The sequence below is a fragment of the Oxyura jamaicensis genome, chromosome 4 (genome assembly GCF_011077185.1).
Source record: "Oxyura jamaicensis isolate SHBP4307 breed ruddy duck chromosome 4, BPBGC_Ojam_1.0, whole genome shotgun sequence".
Taxonomy (NCBI): Eukaryota; Metazoa; Chordata; class Aves; order Anseriformes; family Anatidae; genus Oxyura; species Oxyura jamaicensis.
The window spans coordinates 16,543,419-16,561,039 of NC_048896.1; the positions used below are offsets into that span (position 1 = coordinate 16,543,419).

A 17,621-nucleotide genomic window follows, 5' to 3' on the forward strand; every position below is an offset into this window, starting at 1 on the left:
CCTGAAAATCATGTGCAAAGTTGCAATTTCCTTTTCCATTTGTACAGCAGGTAATCGCACTGCCTGTGTGAAGGAACCTTACCTCATCTGGCCAAAGGGAGTCAAGGCAATCAATCTACAGGATTTTATACCAAGGTCTCAATTTCCAACCTTTATTCATAGAACCTGTTGCGATAACAGTGATAACCGAGATCTTGAGGTCCACGGACACTAAACATTTAGGAAGGTTTGGACATCTGCCGTACAGGGCAAATACACATTCTCAGTCGTTCCTGCTTCTCTTCAAAAACACGGCAGCAACGCACAGAGCTCAACTGCAGATGTTGACTTGGCACTTGAGACAACTCCAATATGTTTGGTCACCTTGAAAAGGTTCACGTACACGCTCCCTGGTCATGCAACTTGCAGTCTGTAGCTGATGAAAAGTCCAGAGCGGAGGTAACAGCACCCTGCTCGCATCACGCTTTTCCCTAACTAGTCCTAGCTAGTTTGTCGATTATAAACCTTGGCAGCACATTGGGCTCCACTCTAGAATCGTTTTGAGATGTTCCAGCTAATTCTTATGGAGCTATAGAACTCCTGGCACTTTTAGGAACAGGCCACAACATCAAAGAGTGCAATCTACTGCACGCTGATCCACAAAGATCACTTTCCAGTCTGCACCGGAGAGCAGCTTCAAGGTGACCCATTCAATAGGATCAATGATGCTCTGTCCCAGTCTGACCCACGCCTGCTGAGAAGGCATGGAGCCCTTGCAAAGAACCACAAACTGCTGGAGAAGCTCTCGGGAAAAAAACAGAGATCTCAATGATTTTTTTTTAATCACTTGGGCTGATTTTGTTTTAAAATAATTCATTTCCTGTGTTTATGGACAGCTAGTCAATGGGTAAAGAGATATTAGTCAGCCACAACCAGGCTGATCACAGCTTTTTTTCCTGTTGTGGATTATAAACATCTGGTCAAACAACATCAAGAGGCTTAGAGAGTGCCAAGGGCTTCCTTCACATATTCACTATCTTTATCAATAGCTGTTGCCCACCTCTGTTGTATGATCTCTGACTCACAAACTCTGGCGGTAACAGTTGGATGATTCAGCAAGTACACATTTTTTTCTGAAGCCATGTTCTTTTTTTTTTTTTTTTGCACCTATTTTATAGAAGAGCACCATCTGAATTTAGTTGGCTACGTTGCCACTACCTGGTAAATCCATGTTTTCTGCAGCTTCTGTGCAGCTACTCTAACAGCTCTTCAAACAGGTTCACTAATGACAACTTTAGAACAAGTGTGCATTAAAACAAGTTGATGTTGCCTTCAAAATAAATCATAGAGGAAGCCTTGCTCCGCTGCCAGGAAGCATATACTTCAGTCCCAGGGCGTAACAAACTAATCTAGCAAGGAATCTTCTCTGGTAGAAAGCCACAGCTCTTCTACTTCATTGGCCACAGTTATGCATCTTGCAAGTTCAGGACCTTCTACATGGAGATGGCATACGTGCACCTGGGAGCTTACATCTCTAACACTGCCCATTTCATTTTGAATCGGCACCAAGTTGCTCTGAACCATAAAGCCATTACGCCTGCCTTCACTTCCCATGTAGATAGCACTGGTCGTGTCAAAGCACTCAGCTGCAAGGACTCCATGAAGTTCCTCTCCTCTTGCGTTCTCTGCAAAGTTCACAGGCTAACTATTTTCACGTCATTATCTCCTGCAGTCAGAGAGAAATAATCTGTTGAGTAACTACTTTTTAATCTGTCTCAAGCATTAAAAACGTGCTGTGGACACTGACATAGAAATTCACCCAGATGACAACATGGGTCCAAGACGACGACTTTCTGCTCCCACTCTGGGACACAGCCACCCCATTTCCACAGCCACTTGCATCTCACTTCAGCCAACAGGGACAAAAACCAAGTGTTTAACAGTTGCCACACACAGTTTACAGCTTGCCACGGCTTTCCAACATTCTCTAGTTGATCGTTATTACAAGATTCCCCGTAAGCCACCATCAAGCAATGCAGCCCCTTATTCTGCTCATCATGTTCTGACCGATGATGTGAGCTGTCAGACCAAACTCAAAGTTGTCAAACAGCTAAAACTGGCAGGATTAGTAAAATAACTTAACATTTGTTTGAACAAAGTACTTAAGAGATGTATCCAGTGGAATTTAAGGACTAAGCAAGTCTGTACAGTTTGCTAGTTAGAACAGGATCTGCGCAGGACAGCTCAAAAGCCAATAAAGCAGCTTTGGTCTAAATCAGAGGTGGCTATTAGAGATGAGCTTGTATTTCCACTGAATTCATTTCCACCAAGACTTGGATATCTGAGACTGAACACATAGCCACTTGTAGGACTTGCTTCTCTAGACACTTATTAGAATCACATGGACGCTTATTTGCGAGAACTGGACTGCTTTCCAGTAGACTAAACAGCTAGAAAGCTTGGGGCCTTAAATTAGAACACAAAATCCACAAAATAATCAGTATAAAACACTTTTTGTCAGCTTCCGGAGCTGATCATCCATTGAGAAGTAGTGAGAACAAAAAGGACATAGAGCAAACAAGCCTTATTTGCATTTGACTTGCTGTAAATTACTTTTACGCTATTTATACTAGGTAATCTTCTTCATTTTGCAGCCTGCCTTCAGTCGTTTCTTGTTCCTCCTTTCATGAGCTGCGGTCTCCGTGTTCGTATTTAGTACACACGCATGCACACAGGGCTCGATGGTGAGGCATGACGGCCTTTTCTGTATGAATTCGGAGTCGAGAGCGTTGCATGCGATCTGCATGCACATCTACCAAAAGATATAAAATATTTTAAACACACCACTCCAGGGCGTACTGTACTCAAGGCAAGCATTACAGGCTGCCGTGCCGAGAAACCCTTTCCAGATTGCGGCTGAGAGCTGTTGCATCATGGAAGCATCCAGCCAAGTCTGACCGAATTACGGTAACTCGCGTGCAAACCTACGACATGAAAGGCACGAGGGGAGCTTTAGAAATCTTACCTACAGCCGCTTTTTGCTGCAACATATGTAGTGATTTGAGAATCTAACACCCATTGGAAATTCCAGCTGCTGATTCTGCCGGTAGCACAGCTCAGGCAAAATCAGGTGCTTTTAAAAACATCCTAATGTTTTGCTTGCTGCTGGCATGTACAGGAATCATCCTCTTTAGCAACAGGTAACTTGCCCACGCTGAGATTCTGCAGGTGAAGTTTCAGAATCGTACATTTGGTGCAGGAAGGCTTCGACGGGCTGGAGATTTCGAGCATCAGAAAATTCCAGGGGACTGACACGAAAGCACAAGGCCGATGGGAAATGAATTCTGAGAGACAAAGGCACAGCACGTGCCTTTCAACGTGCAGTTCAACGGCCAGGCGTGCTCTTTGCAGCAGCGCTGAGCGGCAGCACAGGGCCTTATTGAGCACTGATTTTCGGTGGGCATGACATTCGAAGTCATCCTCTCCACACTGTGAGAACTGTGTGCGCAGAGCACTCTCTGCGAAGCTATCTCTGGCCATCTTGGAAGTCCTGCTACGTAACACCAACGCCACTAAAAATTAAATGCCCGTAAAACCCAAATATAACATAAATCACTTGACAAAAGACAGCACCGAGAAAGCTGGTAACCGCTTCCTTGTATTTCAGGCTACTTGCCTGCCCAAATTGGAGAAAAGCAGACGCTGTGGCAGAGCTCGACAGCAGCATTTTGTAAAGCAAACCCCTCCCCACGAGAGCTGCTACACGAGAGGTCCAAAGGTGGCACAAGGGCCTTCGTTGTGCAGCGTCCCATCCCACCGAGGTCACCCGCTAAGTTCCTTTGAAAGCCAGCACCCTTCCACAGCACACGAGGGGAAAAGCCCAGCTCTGAGGGAGGAGCTGGTAATGCTTCCTCAGGCTTAGAGGCAGAAAATATTTTAGGGAGAATTGCAGGAAAATCATAGTTCAGCTGGGGGGAAGGGGAGGGAGAAGAGGCAACATAGCCACGTAAGGTAATTTTTAAGAAGCTACAAGAAAAACTCTTGCAAGCAGCCAGTGTTAGGTGAGGCCAAGATGAGCATTAAAAGCTTGCAGTTAAGGGATTGATTTTAGAGGTCTTTCTCCCCAACACTCCCCGATACGACCTGAATTTCTCTTCCTGGGCCGTTTATATTTAAATACTGTGAAACACTGTAAGAAAAAAGTCATCACATCGTGCAGCTTAGGGTCATCATTTATTTTTGCCCTAGAAACTCAGGAAACACCATTCGCTGTGGCGAGTGCCATTTTCAGTAACGTCCGTTACGGCCACCTACTGGCACACAGCACACCACTGAACAAGAATCGATGCCCTCCGCACCCCCAAAAGTGAACGTCAGGTGTTCCACAATACGATTTTTCAGGTTCCTAACCTTTTAAAATTCTTCCCGGCCTCCACCTTAAGCAAGTCTCAGATATATACACATGCTTGCTACTTCACAGATGCGTGGAAGTCCAAATTCAACCATTTAAGAGTCTAAACTCTGCCAGGATATTTCTCTTGTTAATGCTACCGGTATTTGTGACACCTACTATGCCAGGCACAGCCAGATGAGTTCACTTGACATTCACCTACTTCATTCATCAGCTTCCTGACATGGTCGTAATATATTACGTCTTAGGTTTTAGTTGTTTTGCTTAACTTGCTACCATTTATTAAGCTGTTCCTTGGACCTTCTTTCGAGCTGAGACTACGGGACTGTCATGAGACTTGACCCGGTGCGTATTTTTCCTGGTCCAAACACCCAAAACCCGTTACCCACCCAATCCCCATACAAGCTTTGAAATAAACCCATGTGAACTTTGCGCAGGGTAGATGTAACAACTCCAGCCTAAAACACTTCTGTTTTGTGCTCTTCCCCCTCCCTTGTATCCTGCCAAATATCCTAGGTTACTTGGATCACGTAACAGTTAAACAGCATCAACAACCCCTTGCCCCTCATCACCTTCCACAAATTCTGCAAACGCTGTTTTTTTTAAACCAGAAAACGTCCCCTGCTTCTCAGGGTAAATAGGCTCAACCTTCTTCAAAAGCCAGGACCTTTTTCAAGTCTCAAATCACTGAAGAAATAAAGATTTTTACATCCCTGTGTAAAAACACATGAGCGTATATTACTAAAAACAATAAAATATTTTCATCTTTTCAACCTCTATGTTTCAAAACATTTATTGGGGCTTGCACAAGGCCTGTAAAATCCTCAGACGACACTTGTAGAGCACCTTACAACGCATTCGAAGGACGCAACACAAGCTGATACGGTGTTCCAGCCTGTTTCTTCCTCTCCATAATGAAAGGGAAGAAATTCTCTTCTTCCCCCCCCTCCCCAGGATAAGCCTGGTAGCTTTACAAGACGCATTTTAAGTTGGTGTGATATAAACGCTTGACAATTTTATGAAGGGCTACAAAGCATTGAAAACTGGAAATGAAATGTGGGGGAGAGCTGAGAAGTCACATTAGTCTTTTAACATCAGGGATGCTATTTTAAATTCTGCCCTGAGACACAAGTAAAAATGCTTTATTTTTCTTTTCCACTACCATGCAGCTCAGTACAACAGGCACTCCTCCTGTGAGAAAGAGACCCTGTACCGAAACACCGAGTGCCTGTGGTCACGATTCCCATGCAGCTGTAGGTTGTAGGGAGCTTACACAGCAGCTCGGAGAAGTCAGAGGTTGAATTATGCACACAAACCATGTTACACCAGCGGCGTGCCAGCGTGATCAGCAATACTGCACGTACAGAAGGTTGTAGTGGGGCTGAGCAGATGGCCCTGTAGAAAGGCACTTTGTGACTGCACACACCAGCGTTTTGGGCTCCCTCCTGACGCATCCCCAGGAGGTTATGCAGCATTATTTCCCCTCATGTACACAGCAACATACAGCAACGCTTCCAGGCATTCACCCAGTGCTTTCCAGGGCCAACCAGGCCCGGCTAGAGAAAATTTTCTTACTTTAAGCGCCACTGATGGGCTCTGGCGGCGTCCTGGTGGGAGACAAGAGGGATGTGGGGACTGGAACAACCTTAGCCTGCAGACCTCTCCCTGGGGGATCTCTCAGAGTTTCTGTTGGGCTTCCAGGCTGCATAAAGCTCCAGTCTTTTCCCTGAGTTTAGTCTCAACATCTGTGGAAATGGATCAAAAGTCATATAACAGGGATTTAATATATATTTTTCAGGCACTAACCGTCTGAGGATTTTCTTAAAAAGAAATTGGGTTTATGCACTAATGTAGCACCCAAATTCTAAAACCTCAGTTCTACAGGACACTCAGATAACCAGAATTTCTCCACCGACAATTTCATTAAGACGACGACCGCGTGTCAGAGTACTGCCAAATCACTTCACGCAGCTTTTTATCACTATTTCAGAAAAATGCTCTGGCTTCTTCCAAGAAACATGACAAACACATCAGCGTGCAGTTACAAAAGCATCCAGCTGCCATCAGACCCGTCCTGTGTGCTGGCCGAAACTGTGATTTCCAGCAGAAGTCAGGATGGAAGGTAGGGGAGAGTGTTTAGATGCTCGACTAACCAAAACACATGTCCCAGGAGATGTTTTACTGGGAAACAGTAGATAATCGATAGAATACTAAATTGTCACTTCTGCAACCATTGTGGGAACACAGATGGGATGTTAAATGAGCATGGTAACCTCAAAATGATTCCTAATTTATGTGAAGATTAGAAAATGCTAGATTTGTAATTACTGTTTTCCTTGAGGCACACATGCAACTCAAATTAGCACGAATAGAAGTTATATGTATACATGAAGAAGAAACATACTCCCATTATAGCTCTTTCTCCTCAAAAATTAATGACTTTTTTGTCAGTAAGCATTTATCGAGTATTCCTGCACAGTACCACTGAAAGATTTAAAGAAAAGCAAATGAACCTTTAGAAACAACAGCTGGAAGTTCATCCAGTCATACTTGAAAACGGCAGCTTGCTCCTGGATCTCACGTCCTCCATTCCAGACACGCAGCGCACTTTGTGAGACCACGCAGTGCTCGGTGACCGGAGCTTTGAAACAGAATGACAGCAGGACCAGCAGCTATTGCGGCTCAGATCAACGTGGTGCACAGTACATGAGAAGAACCATCAAAACTACATGTAAACAAAAACCGTATCTTGCCTTCTCATTTGATAACGAGAAACTCGAGTTACAGCTGCACAAAATGATCTTCAGTCAGTTATTTGACCCAATGCACATCAAGAGAAGGCTCAAGCAAATTCTTCAAACACATCTACTTCTATTGTTCTCAGGTTCAGTGCTGAAGAGGTAAAACAGTTCGCATTTATAAAAATACAGCATTTTCAAGTAAGAAACAGTCAAGCTTTTTAACAACAGATTTTCATTCTCATCAGCATGATGCATCTAACGTCAGTGCTCTTCATATGGCTTTGCAGCTCAGCACGCTGAAGTTTAAGAAGACATGGAAGTTGATGGGAAGAGAATCTGCGTGCACTACACAAACTTACCTTTCTAATTGATCATCTGGAGTTTGGTTGCCTTATGCTAGCCCACAGCCCTGTAATTTGTTAGGGATTTCATTGTCATTCCCAAACACCGCAAACAATTGCTTTTACTAGAAAAGTCAATTCAGAACTCCCCTTGCTGGGTGGAGAAGCCATACTCCCTTAGCTGTTATTAAAATCATTTTAACAGGACACCCGTATCTATTCACAAAGATAAATCCTTTATTTAGTAATAATTATCTGTACACAGATGAACAAGAGGAGTCAGGGTAAGAAGTCTTCCATCAAGCTGTTTACACAATATGATCTGAAGCTAGCTCTTCTCGTTGTTCTTGAACATTATCAGCTTACTGTACAATGTATATTTTACATTTCCATTCGGAAAAGAAATTTGCACATAATTTAAAATCTTAATTTTAAGAGATGGAGGTAACTACTAATCTATATAACAGCATTGCTGAGAATAAACTGAGGGGTCATCTGCAAGTAGCAAGTTATAAACTTCCATTTGTAACAACCAAAACACCATCAACCTCTCCACCAACTACGTAGTTTGCTAACCTAGAGGGTACAATAGGCAAAACGTGTTGTTTCCCATGCTTAAAAGATCTTGCATAGGAATTAAAACTAAATTCTGTAAGTTTACAGTAGACTAGATCCGGCAAGCAGCAGCCACTTTTTTATGTCGATATTTCACTAATACATTTCCTTTATAAATAGAGCATTAAAAAAAAGTGAATGGCTTTTTCCACTCTAAAAACACAGATTTTATAATGGTACTAAATGACTTGACTTTTGAAAAATGACCAGCTAGAAGTCCAGGAAAATTTCCAGAATATGAAAAGCTGTTTAGAATAAGCGGTGTTTCAGACTACAGAGAAGCAGAATTACTAAAATTCACAGAGGTTATTAGAATGAGATCCAAAATATATCTTTTTCCTCTAAAATTGTAAGGCTTTATAAAAAGATGCCATACAAACCATCTTGAGACCCGGTGTGCTACAGCGACCAAGCCCTCAAAGACATGACTCTCCCATCATCGGGTGTTAAATGTCTGCCGAAAACGGTTTTGGAGTCACAGTACATAAAAACTCCAAACAAACAAAGAAGCCTGAGACAAAAAGTTTTACCTTCCAGCAGACAAAAGAATCACCAAGCGTTGCTACTACTTCTCCAAGATGCCTGCTCACAAGCTGAACGCATCACTCAGTATTTTATCACTGCAGCCATTCGACAGAACTGTGCGAGGCTGCTGACAGCAGAGCCTCATTGGCTTATTTACAACTCTTCAGCTACGCATTGACTTTTTCGGCGTTTACAGGAAGTGTTTCACCATTTAAATTGCAAAGGTAACCAGGGGGAACTTTTGCTATCATTAACCTTTTTGTTTTTCCATTTCTGCTAAATTTATAACGGGAAAGCTTATTTTTTTGTAACCTGTGCCTAAGAAGCAGATGGACGAGCACAAAAACCATTCACTCAAAGCGACAAAGAAGCCAGAGTGTTTATCTAGCAACTCCGCAACACATCAAGTTATCAGACATCTCCAAAACCTCACTGCAACTCTTTAAAAGAAATATCCTGTGTGACTACCCTCCTTTTTTTAGGGAATGTCTTTGTTAAGGATTAATAGCAGTCATCCAGTTTGCTCAAAGCTTCGGCATGTGGGTTGGCACCAAAAAAGGATGGCAGAGACAGGTAATGGCCTTACAGCTACACCAAACCTTTTACAGGTTTAAACTTTGACCACTTCTGGTATTTAACATCTGAAAACAGTCTTTGACCCAAACCTGTAATACTCAAGACCCTTGGGGCATTTGCAGAACCCATCCCCAGTGATGAAAGCCATCAGCTTTGTATAATCGTTTGTTAACCTGAAAGCTTACCTTCACAATCAAGCTTGGCATTAAAATGGCTTTTGGGTTCAGGCTGTTTAGAACATAACGCTAGCTTCTGCATCAACTTCAGACAACTACTAGGATGTCTAAGCCCTGCAATATGGGAAATTGCTCATCAAGGAAAAAAAAAAAGGAAACTTTTCCTCCATTTTTCAGACTTGTTTCTAAAGCTCGTGACAAAGGGGGAAAAAATGTTCTTAATTGAAATACTATTTACAGCCTTTGTACATTATCCACTGTATGAAGCAGCAGAAAAATTATTTAATTCCAAAAACTAGCTCTTGAGGTGTGGAAGGGGATCAGAGAGAAATGACATGTTTTCTTTTTGGGTGTTTTTTTTTTTTTTTAATCTATTTTTATTTTTTATTAGCCACAATATAGGAAAGGGAGACATCTCAACACTTGCATCAACCTTTTGCTAACTGTTTCTGGCAGTTCAGAGATAACTGCACCTTTACAATCAACAACACTGCTGTTAGAAACTAAAAAAAGAAAAGAGAATTAATTAGCAGAAATAAAAGGAAGATTGTAAGCTAAAGGAATTCGGAACTGTCACTACATCAGCAAGGCTTGTGGACTCTGAGGATGAAAATAAGAGTCCTTGCATTTGATGCAATTTTCAAGTAATTTTTAACTGGGGATTAATTACAATGGTGGAGGAAAAAAATCTGTTATAGAGGGAAAATGAGTGACTGGCAGAAAAGATAAAGGTTGTAGTTCCTTTAAGTTACTGTTCCTGTATTTTGTTGCAGAGAAGGGTACAACAAAAGAATAAATGCTATTTAGAAAAAAGTTGCCAGAAGCATCAAATCCAGTGCTTTGCTAGTGCCCACACTAAGAAATTTTGCACCTGATTTACTAGCGTAATTATTGGGTGTAATTATACTGGTATAATTTCCCAGAAAAAAAACAAACAGTTGCTTTTCATCATCCAAGAGTAAGATTTTTTATTTTTTAATTCCAAGATGAGGAATTATACCAGAGTAACTAGTGATAAATAGATACGGTAAATCTCCCTGAAGAGATAAGGCCTAAAAAAAAAATACAATCCCATAGTGTCTCGCAAATCACAAAGATTGAGGTTTCTGGGCACTAAAGACATTTTGACTACTGAAATCCGGAGATTCTTACAGCTACACTTTCAATATTATCCAGGCATTTTTTGACACATTAATGACATAATAGAAATTCATGGAAGTTTTTATTGAATCCTAATTGCTCCCTAAGACCACCACTGAAACAGAAAGTGACTGCATTCTGCCTTGACTCCTATAGCAGCTGTTGAAGATAAGGAAACCTGAACTTGCACTAGTTTTAATTTAAGGAAAAGCTTCAGATTCTTAATATTTGCATGCAACCTTTTGTACGTTTTCTGTAAATTTTCTGTAAAGTTGTACCAAATTTTTTCAATTCCAGATTTTTGCCAGCTCTTAAAAATATTGTATGTTTTTTTAAAAGAATACCAATACATTTCCAGATAGTCTGTGATGAAAGGCGTTTTTTTTTTTAAGAGTGAGGTGGATTATTCCAATACTTAGCTTGCTACTAGAAACCTGCAACATTTTGTTGAAGCGTCTCTTCTTCTTCACATGGAAGAAAATTTCAAACCAGAACACCACTCCAGAATTTAAATTGCATCTTCCTCACTAGCAACTGAGCTCAAATTAGCCTAATTACAATTAAAACATGACATTTATCAATCAATAATGATGAGAAAATCTAAATCAAGGACAAGTCTGTTTACAATTTAATAATCCATCTCAAAGCAACTACCAAGAGAATTTACCAATGCCTAAAAATTGCCATAAAGTACACTCTTACTTGAGAAGTAAGTTTGTTTTTGAAAAAACTCAACTCTTGCAGATTGCCACTGAACGTTGGAGATTTGCAAAGATGTAGAATTAAAACTCCTTTGGCTGAAATTATGTCCCTCTGAAACTGTAAAACCGCAGAACTGCAAGACCCAGGAAGTTTTTGAATGTTGACTTAAAAAAAAGAAAATACAAGAGCTGTGCTTCACTGTAACCTTGTGTGTATTGGAACCTGCTATAACAGATTAATCCAGGATCATACTTAGCATGAACAGTTTCCACAGCCTTTCACACTATTGATAATTTCTTCTTGTAGCTTCTTCCTTTCCTCCTCTTTGGACATCTGATTACTTTTCTCTCCCCAGTTTGGATCATTATGACTATTTAGTACTTTGCTGCTCTGCGTGTGCCACATTTCGTAATAGAGGTTGCTAGGACTTGCAAGAAGTTCTGCATGTCTACCACGTTCCACAACTTTACCCTGTAAAAGAAGGGAAGTTAAGTCAGTAAGCAGTGTCACCAGAGCTTTAGGAATATAAACGCTGCCAACATATGGGCCAAAGTTTCACAGTATGGATTACAACAACTCTTAGGTAGGAGAAGCTTGGGACAGCAATGGAAAGCTGAACACGTGGTGCACTGAATTGCATGTTATGTTGCACGCTGAAAACAAGGAGCTGTATTCTTCTAAAGCATCAGTAAACAAGAACATAGATGCCTTGTGTCCACCTGGATAAAATTTAAAGCCCATCAACATGGAAAAGTTTACTATCTAAACTGGAAGTGCTATTTAAAATAAACAAAGAACCCTAAGAGGAGCAAGGTGCTAAACTGCTACCACAAAAGTCACATGAACGTACCAAAACAAACACATTCTTGCCTCTGCTTGGTAAGAAATATACTGAAGCTACATTGGGAAGCTAAAAGAGCATGCAAAGAAGGATTTGTACTAGATAAAGAAAACACATTTTAAATAAAATCCTAAAAACAGCTAGTGTAAATTGTGCTTCTAGATGGGTTACTTCTGTCATTATAAGTGCCATCATGAAAACTGAGCAGTTAGTTCACCTGTGCTCTGTTTTGAAGGGCAAAACTGATTTATTGACAATCACGATGGAAATGGGAAGGAAGAGCTGGGGAGGAGAACTCAAATCCTACAGACAGTGCAACAGCACTACTCCTCCAAAGACCTGACTCACTCATCTTGTTAATTTCAGAGATACATTTACATTTGCTGACTTCAAATTAAAATAATGTATTCGTTCTCCAGCTATTCTTTCTTTTGGGAAAAGACAGCTACATGGATTTTGTATTAGTTCCAAATTCTGATTTACAATTAAATCTACCTCCTTGTGACAGCTGCTGATGAACATGCTGGGAAACAAAATTGGGTCTTGTCACTTTTATTACTAGTCGTGCTGGTGGAATATGAACAAATATACACTTGACCAACATTAACTGCAGAATTTATTTAAAAACTAAGTGGTTAATTTGGAGAGTTCACTGTAGTGGAGACTAAGCTTTTGACTGATGACTTTTTTTTTTTAATAGCTCTTGAACAATCACCAGAAATTTAACTTCTCTGTTCAGCTTTATTAATGATATTGATCTTAATGCCGCAGTGTTTGTTTACACAAGAATTATTCTGATTTTATCTAGGCAAAGATGCTGAAATTGTGGTGCCATATTTCCACTGCTAAGCAAAAAGAGCCACAATCATCTTGTCACCTCATTTAGCTGGTTGCTAACACAGCACTCAATCAAGCTGGGACAAGAGGCAACTTTCCGCTAAGCAAACGTCAGGGATGCCTCGCAAAGCAGTCATCCACTAAGAAGTGCTGCACCATGCTGCCTTACTGATCCACTTTCTCTCTTACACTAAAATCATTCATGAAAGCGAGCATCCTAGCTGTTTTACAGTTTTGGGTGGTGCTTTTATTTTTAATTCAAGTTACACTGTAACACAAAACACACTTTTAGTAAGCTGTGAAAAACTTGCATCGAAACTAAAAGTCACAGATTGCTTTATAACACGCTAAAAAACACTTGCGAGATGTTGTAACATGCAGTTACATAAAGGATACACCTTAGAAAATGATTTTTCAGTGAAAGCCAAAAAAAAGTAGAACAAAAGCAAATGGAAAAGAGCTGCAGAGTGAGTGTTCTCCAGTACTTCAATTTGAGACTGATATGAAGCTGAAATTTGTACAGCAAAGGCAATCACAAATGTCATTATGCCATAAGATATTTTTATAATTCTCTGTGAAAGCATTTTCCATACTGCAAGAATAATTTCTTTTAGATATGCACATTTTTGGTCACTAGATACACCTACGGTCACAAGTATATACAGAGTAACTGAAATAAATGAGCGCACAGTTCAGTTTAACATCTCTTATCAGTAGAGTAGAGCACTTCGTTTTCAGCATAAGCGAAGAAAAAGAGTAACTATAAAGTTACAATAAGGATATTTGGTTTAAATCTATACCCAGTTACGGGTTACAGAAGAAAACAGACTTAGGACAGACTGAATATGAGGGCTGAATTGTGATATTAGTAAATAAAATATTTTAACTTCTCTTTTTTTCTTAGAAGGCAAGTATACAGGAAGGGAGTAATTGCAAGTTTTCTACAGGTAGAAGGAAAACGGTGTTGAGATTTATAACAATGAGATAGAACAATCCTACAACAGTTTTATCTGCATGGAAACAGAATATGCTGGTCTCTCTTGTCATTGAGAGAAAAAAAACAGTGGATGTTATTGAAAAAGACACACAATGAGTAATGAGAATGAAGCATAAACTGGAGGAACACATTGCAAAGCCAATCTGACGGGAACATGGAATAAATCTGATTAGAAACATGCAATGTTCTGCCAGTCCCAGAGCATCAAGCAAAATTTGTCATAATCCTTATAAACACCTGAAATTAAATGTACTATTCAAATGAAGTAAACATACACACAACATACGAGAGTTGGACATGCAAGGTTCTACAACTGATAAACTGTTAGTTGCACAGAGCTACAGAAAGCAAAGCTTGCGCTGGGTTTTTCTAACATAGCTCTTCTCTACAGAAAGAGCTTTTAGTAGCTTGGTGGGGGTGTTAGTATTTCAGAATGGGCACAGACTCTCTAAAATGAGCACAGATTGGGTAGAAATTACGCTTCACAGGGCGATAGCCTCACCTGATCCAGCACAATGATTTCATCTGCATCAACTACTGTCGACAACCTGTGGGCAATGAAAACTGACGTTCGGTGTTTCACTATGTCCCTCATAGCACTGAGAATATTCTGTAAGATTAAAACACAGACATGCTCTTAAACTCTTATAGGTTGTATGAAAGAAATTAAAGGCTGTCTGGAAATATGCAAATTATTGTTGTATGAGTGTTGAGAAGTCTCTCTAATACTGCTATACTATCACAGTAAGAAACAGATAGGTCTGCAAGAAACAGAAACAGCCCAAGCATGAAATATGAGGGCTCTGATAAAGTCCTCAAAGAGGGGAGAAGGAGGAAAAAAAAGCTTTAATTCACAGAAAAATGTAGATATCCCAAGGGATTAAATGTTACTTGATTTCAGGAAAAACCTCCCGCTGTGTAGCCACATTACAAAAGCAACATAAACAACAGTAAAGACAAAGAAGAAAAAAAATGCTTTTCCAATCAATGAAAGTTAAAGAAAAAACTCTCAATACCATGCCAGCACGTAACACAAAGTTAAGCAATCCTGGGACTGATCCATCTGCTGCTTCCTTTGTGAGCACTTTGCCAGCTTCCTCAAACCGTACTCAGTTGCAAGCAGCACCAACTGGGAGTTGGTGCCCTCACGACAGTAAGTGAAGTGCCCACTTCATTTTCCTGCAAAATGCTTGTCTTTGTCAGAAAACATTCCAATTACCTGACCGACTTTTGTGGAAATGTTTCATTTTCATTTGCTGTCTTTAAAGTGCAGCTCTGCTGTGAAGCTTTCAGCTTTGTTTATGATTCTTGCCATAAACACAGCAAAATGAAAGAGAGAAAGAATCAAGCAGGGTTCTGTACAACAGTGCGTGTGTTATGAACGCTGTTGGTCCAATGAGGAAGCTGTACTATATTTGAATGAGGTGCTATATAGGTGTACTGTTTGTACTCTGATTTCTTTATACCCGGAAAATGAAAGCAATTTAGTGATTACAGGTCAATAAATTCGCTCAATAATCTGCATAAGTGAACATAAACACAGCTCCAGCTCTTGTTTTTGATGACATTAGTTTGTGAAATTACTGCTGGTGCTGAGAGTTTTGTGTTTAAGCAAAGACGTAGTTATGAAGCCTGATGCAGTTACTGTGGTAGTGTCATGACATCTATGTCACAACACTCTGATGTTTCGGAGCCCTTCCTGTGAAATGAATACAGATTAATACCAGCACTGCAGGTTACGCCCACCTGATTTGCATCTCAGAAAGACGCTGCACGATGAACAGGAGTTTTTCTGCTTTGCGTTACCTCACAATTATTTAAGACATTTTAAATGAATGCTAGATGTCATCCAAACATATTTTGAAGTGGACTGGAAAGCTTCACGCCCCATGGCCACATCCGGAATTTACAATGGTATCAGAGAAGAACATTTAATGGTGAACAGGACCTCCAGAGTATAAAACAGAAGGTCCACCCAGAGACAGAGCTGCTATTCTTCGCTATGTCTGAAGGTGGACAGACACACCTCTGCTCTGGCCTTTAGATAAAGAGATTAACCACAGGATCTCTTAACAATCCCAGCAAGACACACAATAGCCATCTGGCAAAAAGAACAGAATTGTTTCCAGGAGGGAAAGAACAAGGAAAAAGCATTATTATCAGACATCATTACACCACTTAAGTTTTATATTTCTTTATCCCAATTTACCTCTTCCGTAATTGAATCTAAAGAAGATGTGGCTTCATCATAGAGAAAAATAAGTGGCTCCTTTAACATGGCTCTAGCAATTGCAACTCTTTGCTTTTCTCCTCCTAAATAGAGAGGGGTGAGGGAAGGAAGAGGAAAAAAGAGGAAGTTACAATCATGACCTCCAGAATATTCTAAATTTAGCAGCGGACAAGTCTTCTTTGTTTGGTTTTTAATTTTTTCAATAAAGATCAAGTTCCTGCTCCTTGGTAAATCCAAAGCTATTCAAGATTGATTAGCATTTTAGAAAGGGACAGAAAACTGTTTCATACATACTAGAAGGCAAGAGCCTCGTACGCATAGCTGAGGATGACAATATACAGCAACTTACCCCATACAGCTCCAAGCAGGAGCTCACTTGCCTGCTCTAAGCTATGCCCTGTGCATTAACTGAACACACAGATCCTCTTTCCCCTTACAAATAAACCATGCTCTGTCCATGCCTGCTGTATTCTACTTCGTGCACCTTTGCACATGTTTTTTTCTTTCACGTCTCTCCTTGAAGTTCATCTAACTTTCCTTCCCTCTCTGGCCCAGATTAAAAGTGTCCATACCTAACAGCTTTATCAAACAAGTTTCATTTAAGAATACAATTAATACAGTACTGAAAACCACCTTCCTTTTGCAATGTACTGCCTGCTGGTCTCTGAGGTAAGCAAGTTTCAGACTAGTTTCTTTCCTTAGCAATTCTTAGAGGCACTTACCCAAGAATTACTCGGGACAATGTTAACAGACAGGAAAACAGGTGCATTTCAGAACTTACAATCTGATAAACATTCGGTATGCAATACAAACATTTCACATTCATGCACTTGTCCCCTCTTGTTTCATTCAAGACTGTGAAACATTCCATTTAACATCACTACGTTCCTGTTAATGTTCCACACCTATCAGGAGGAAACACGCTTTAATAAACCATTTAAAAGGCTGATAATAATCACGCAGCTCAAATTTTAAACTGTCTTTGGCAGAACTCAGCAGCAATTGGAATTGCACAATTTACTCAGTCGATTTTAATACGCTCTCTCTCTCTCTCTCTCCTTCAAAACATGTTCAAAACTCACATCTTGTCAATATCCATGTTTGAGAGACATACAATGATAACAGAATCCAAGGTCTTTCTTTACATCTGTAGCATACAGACTTGTTTCGTGTTCTTCCCCATTCACACTCAGGACTGCAGCTTTTTAATTGTTTTGTTCACAAAGTCAGGGTTCGGGGTTGTTGTGTCTCTGCCTATTACACATCTATTATAAAGATACACATTCTACTTGAAAAAGCCCCAACTACTATTTCAAGGTAAACCACAAGACATTCCAAACCTATTGTTGGCCAAACCCTCTTTCTAGAAATTACTGCTTTTGGGAGACAGGCAGCACGAGAGAAATCTGTCATCGTTATCATTGCCCTCTGCAGTTCAGACAGTCCCTATTTTATCTTCCACTCGCTCACCCAGATTTGTGCTTCACATTTTATTCTCCTTCTAACATTC

The 17,621-nt window shown here is 40.4% G+C and overlaps 1 protein-coding gene across 1 annotated transcript in view; it reads right to left on the reverse strand.

Moving 5' to 3' along the window:
* Positions 1-7,687: 7,687 nt before the first annotated feature.
* Positions 7,688-17,621, reverse strand: part of ABCB7 (ATP binding cassette subfamily B member 7) — a 43,171-nt gene continuing 33,237 nt past the window's right edge. Inside the window, exons 14-16 of the mRNA XM_035324526.1 lie at positions 16,091-16,194; positions 14,384-14,491; positions 7,688-11,677 (exon numbers count right to left, since the gene is read on the reverse strand). Coding sequence (XP_035180417.1) covers positions 11,459-11,677; positions 14,384-14,491; positions 16,091-16,194 — 431 coding nt within the window. The 3' untranslated portion in view covers positions 7,688-11,458. The remainder of the gene's footprint in view (positions 11,678-14,383; positions 14,492-16,090; positions 16,195-17,621) is intronic.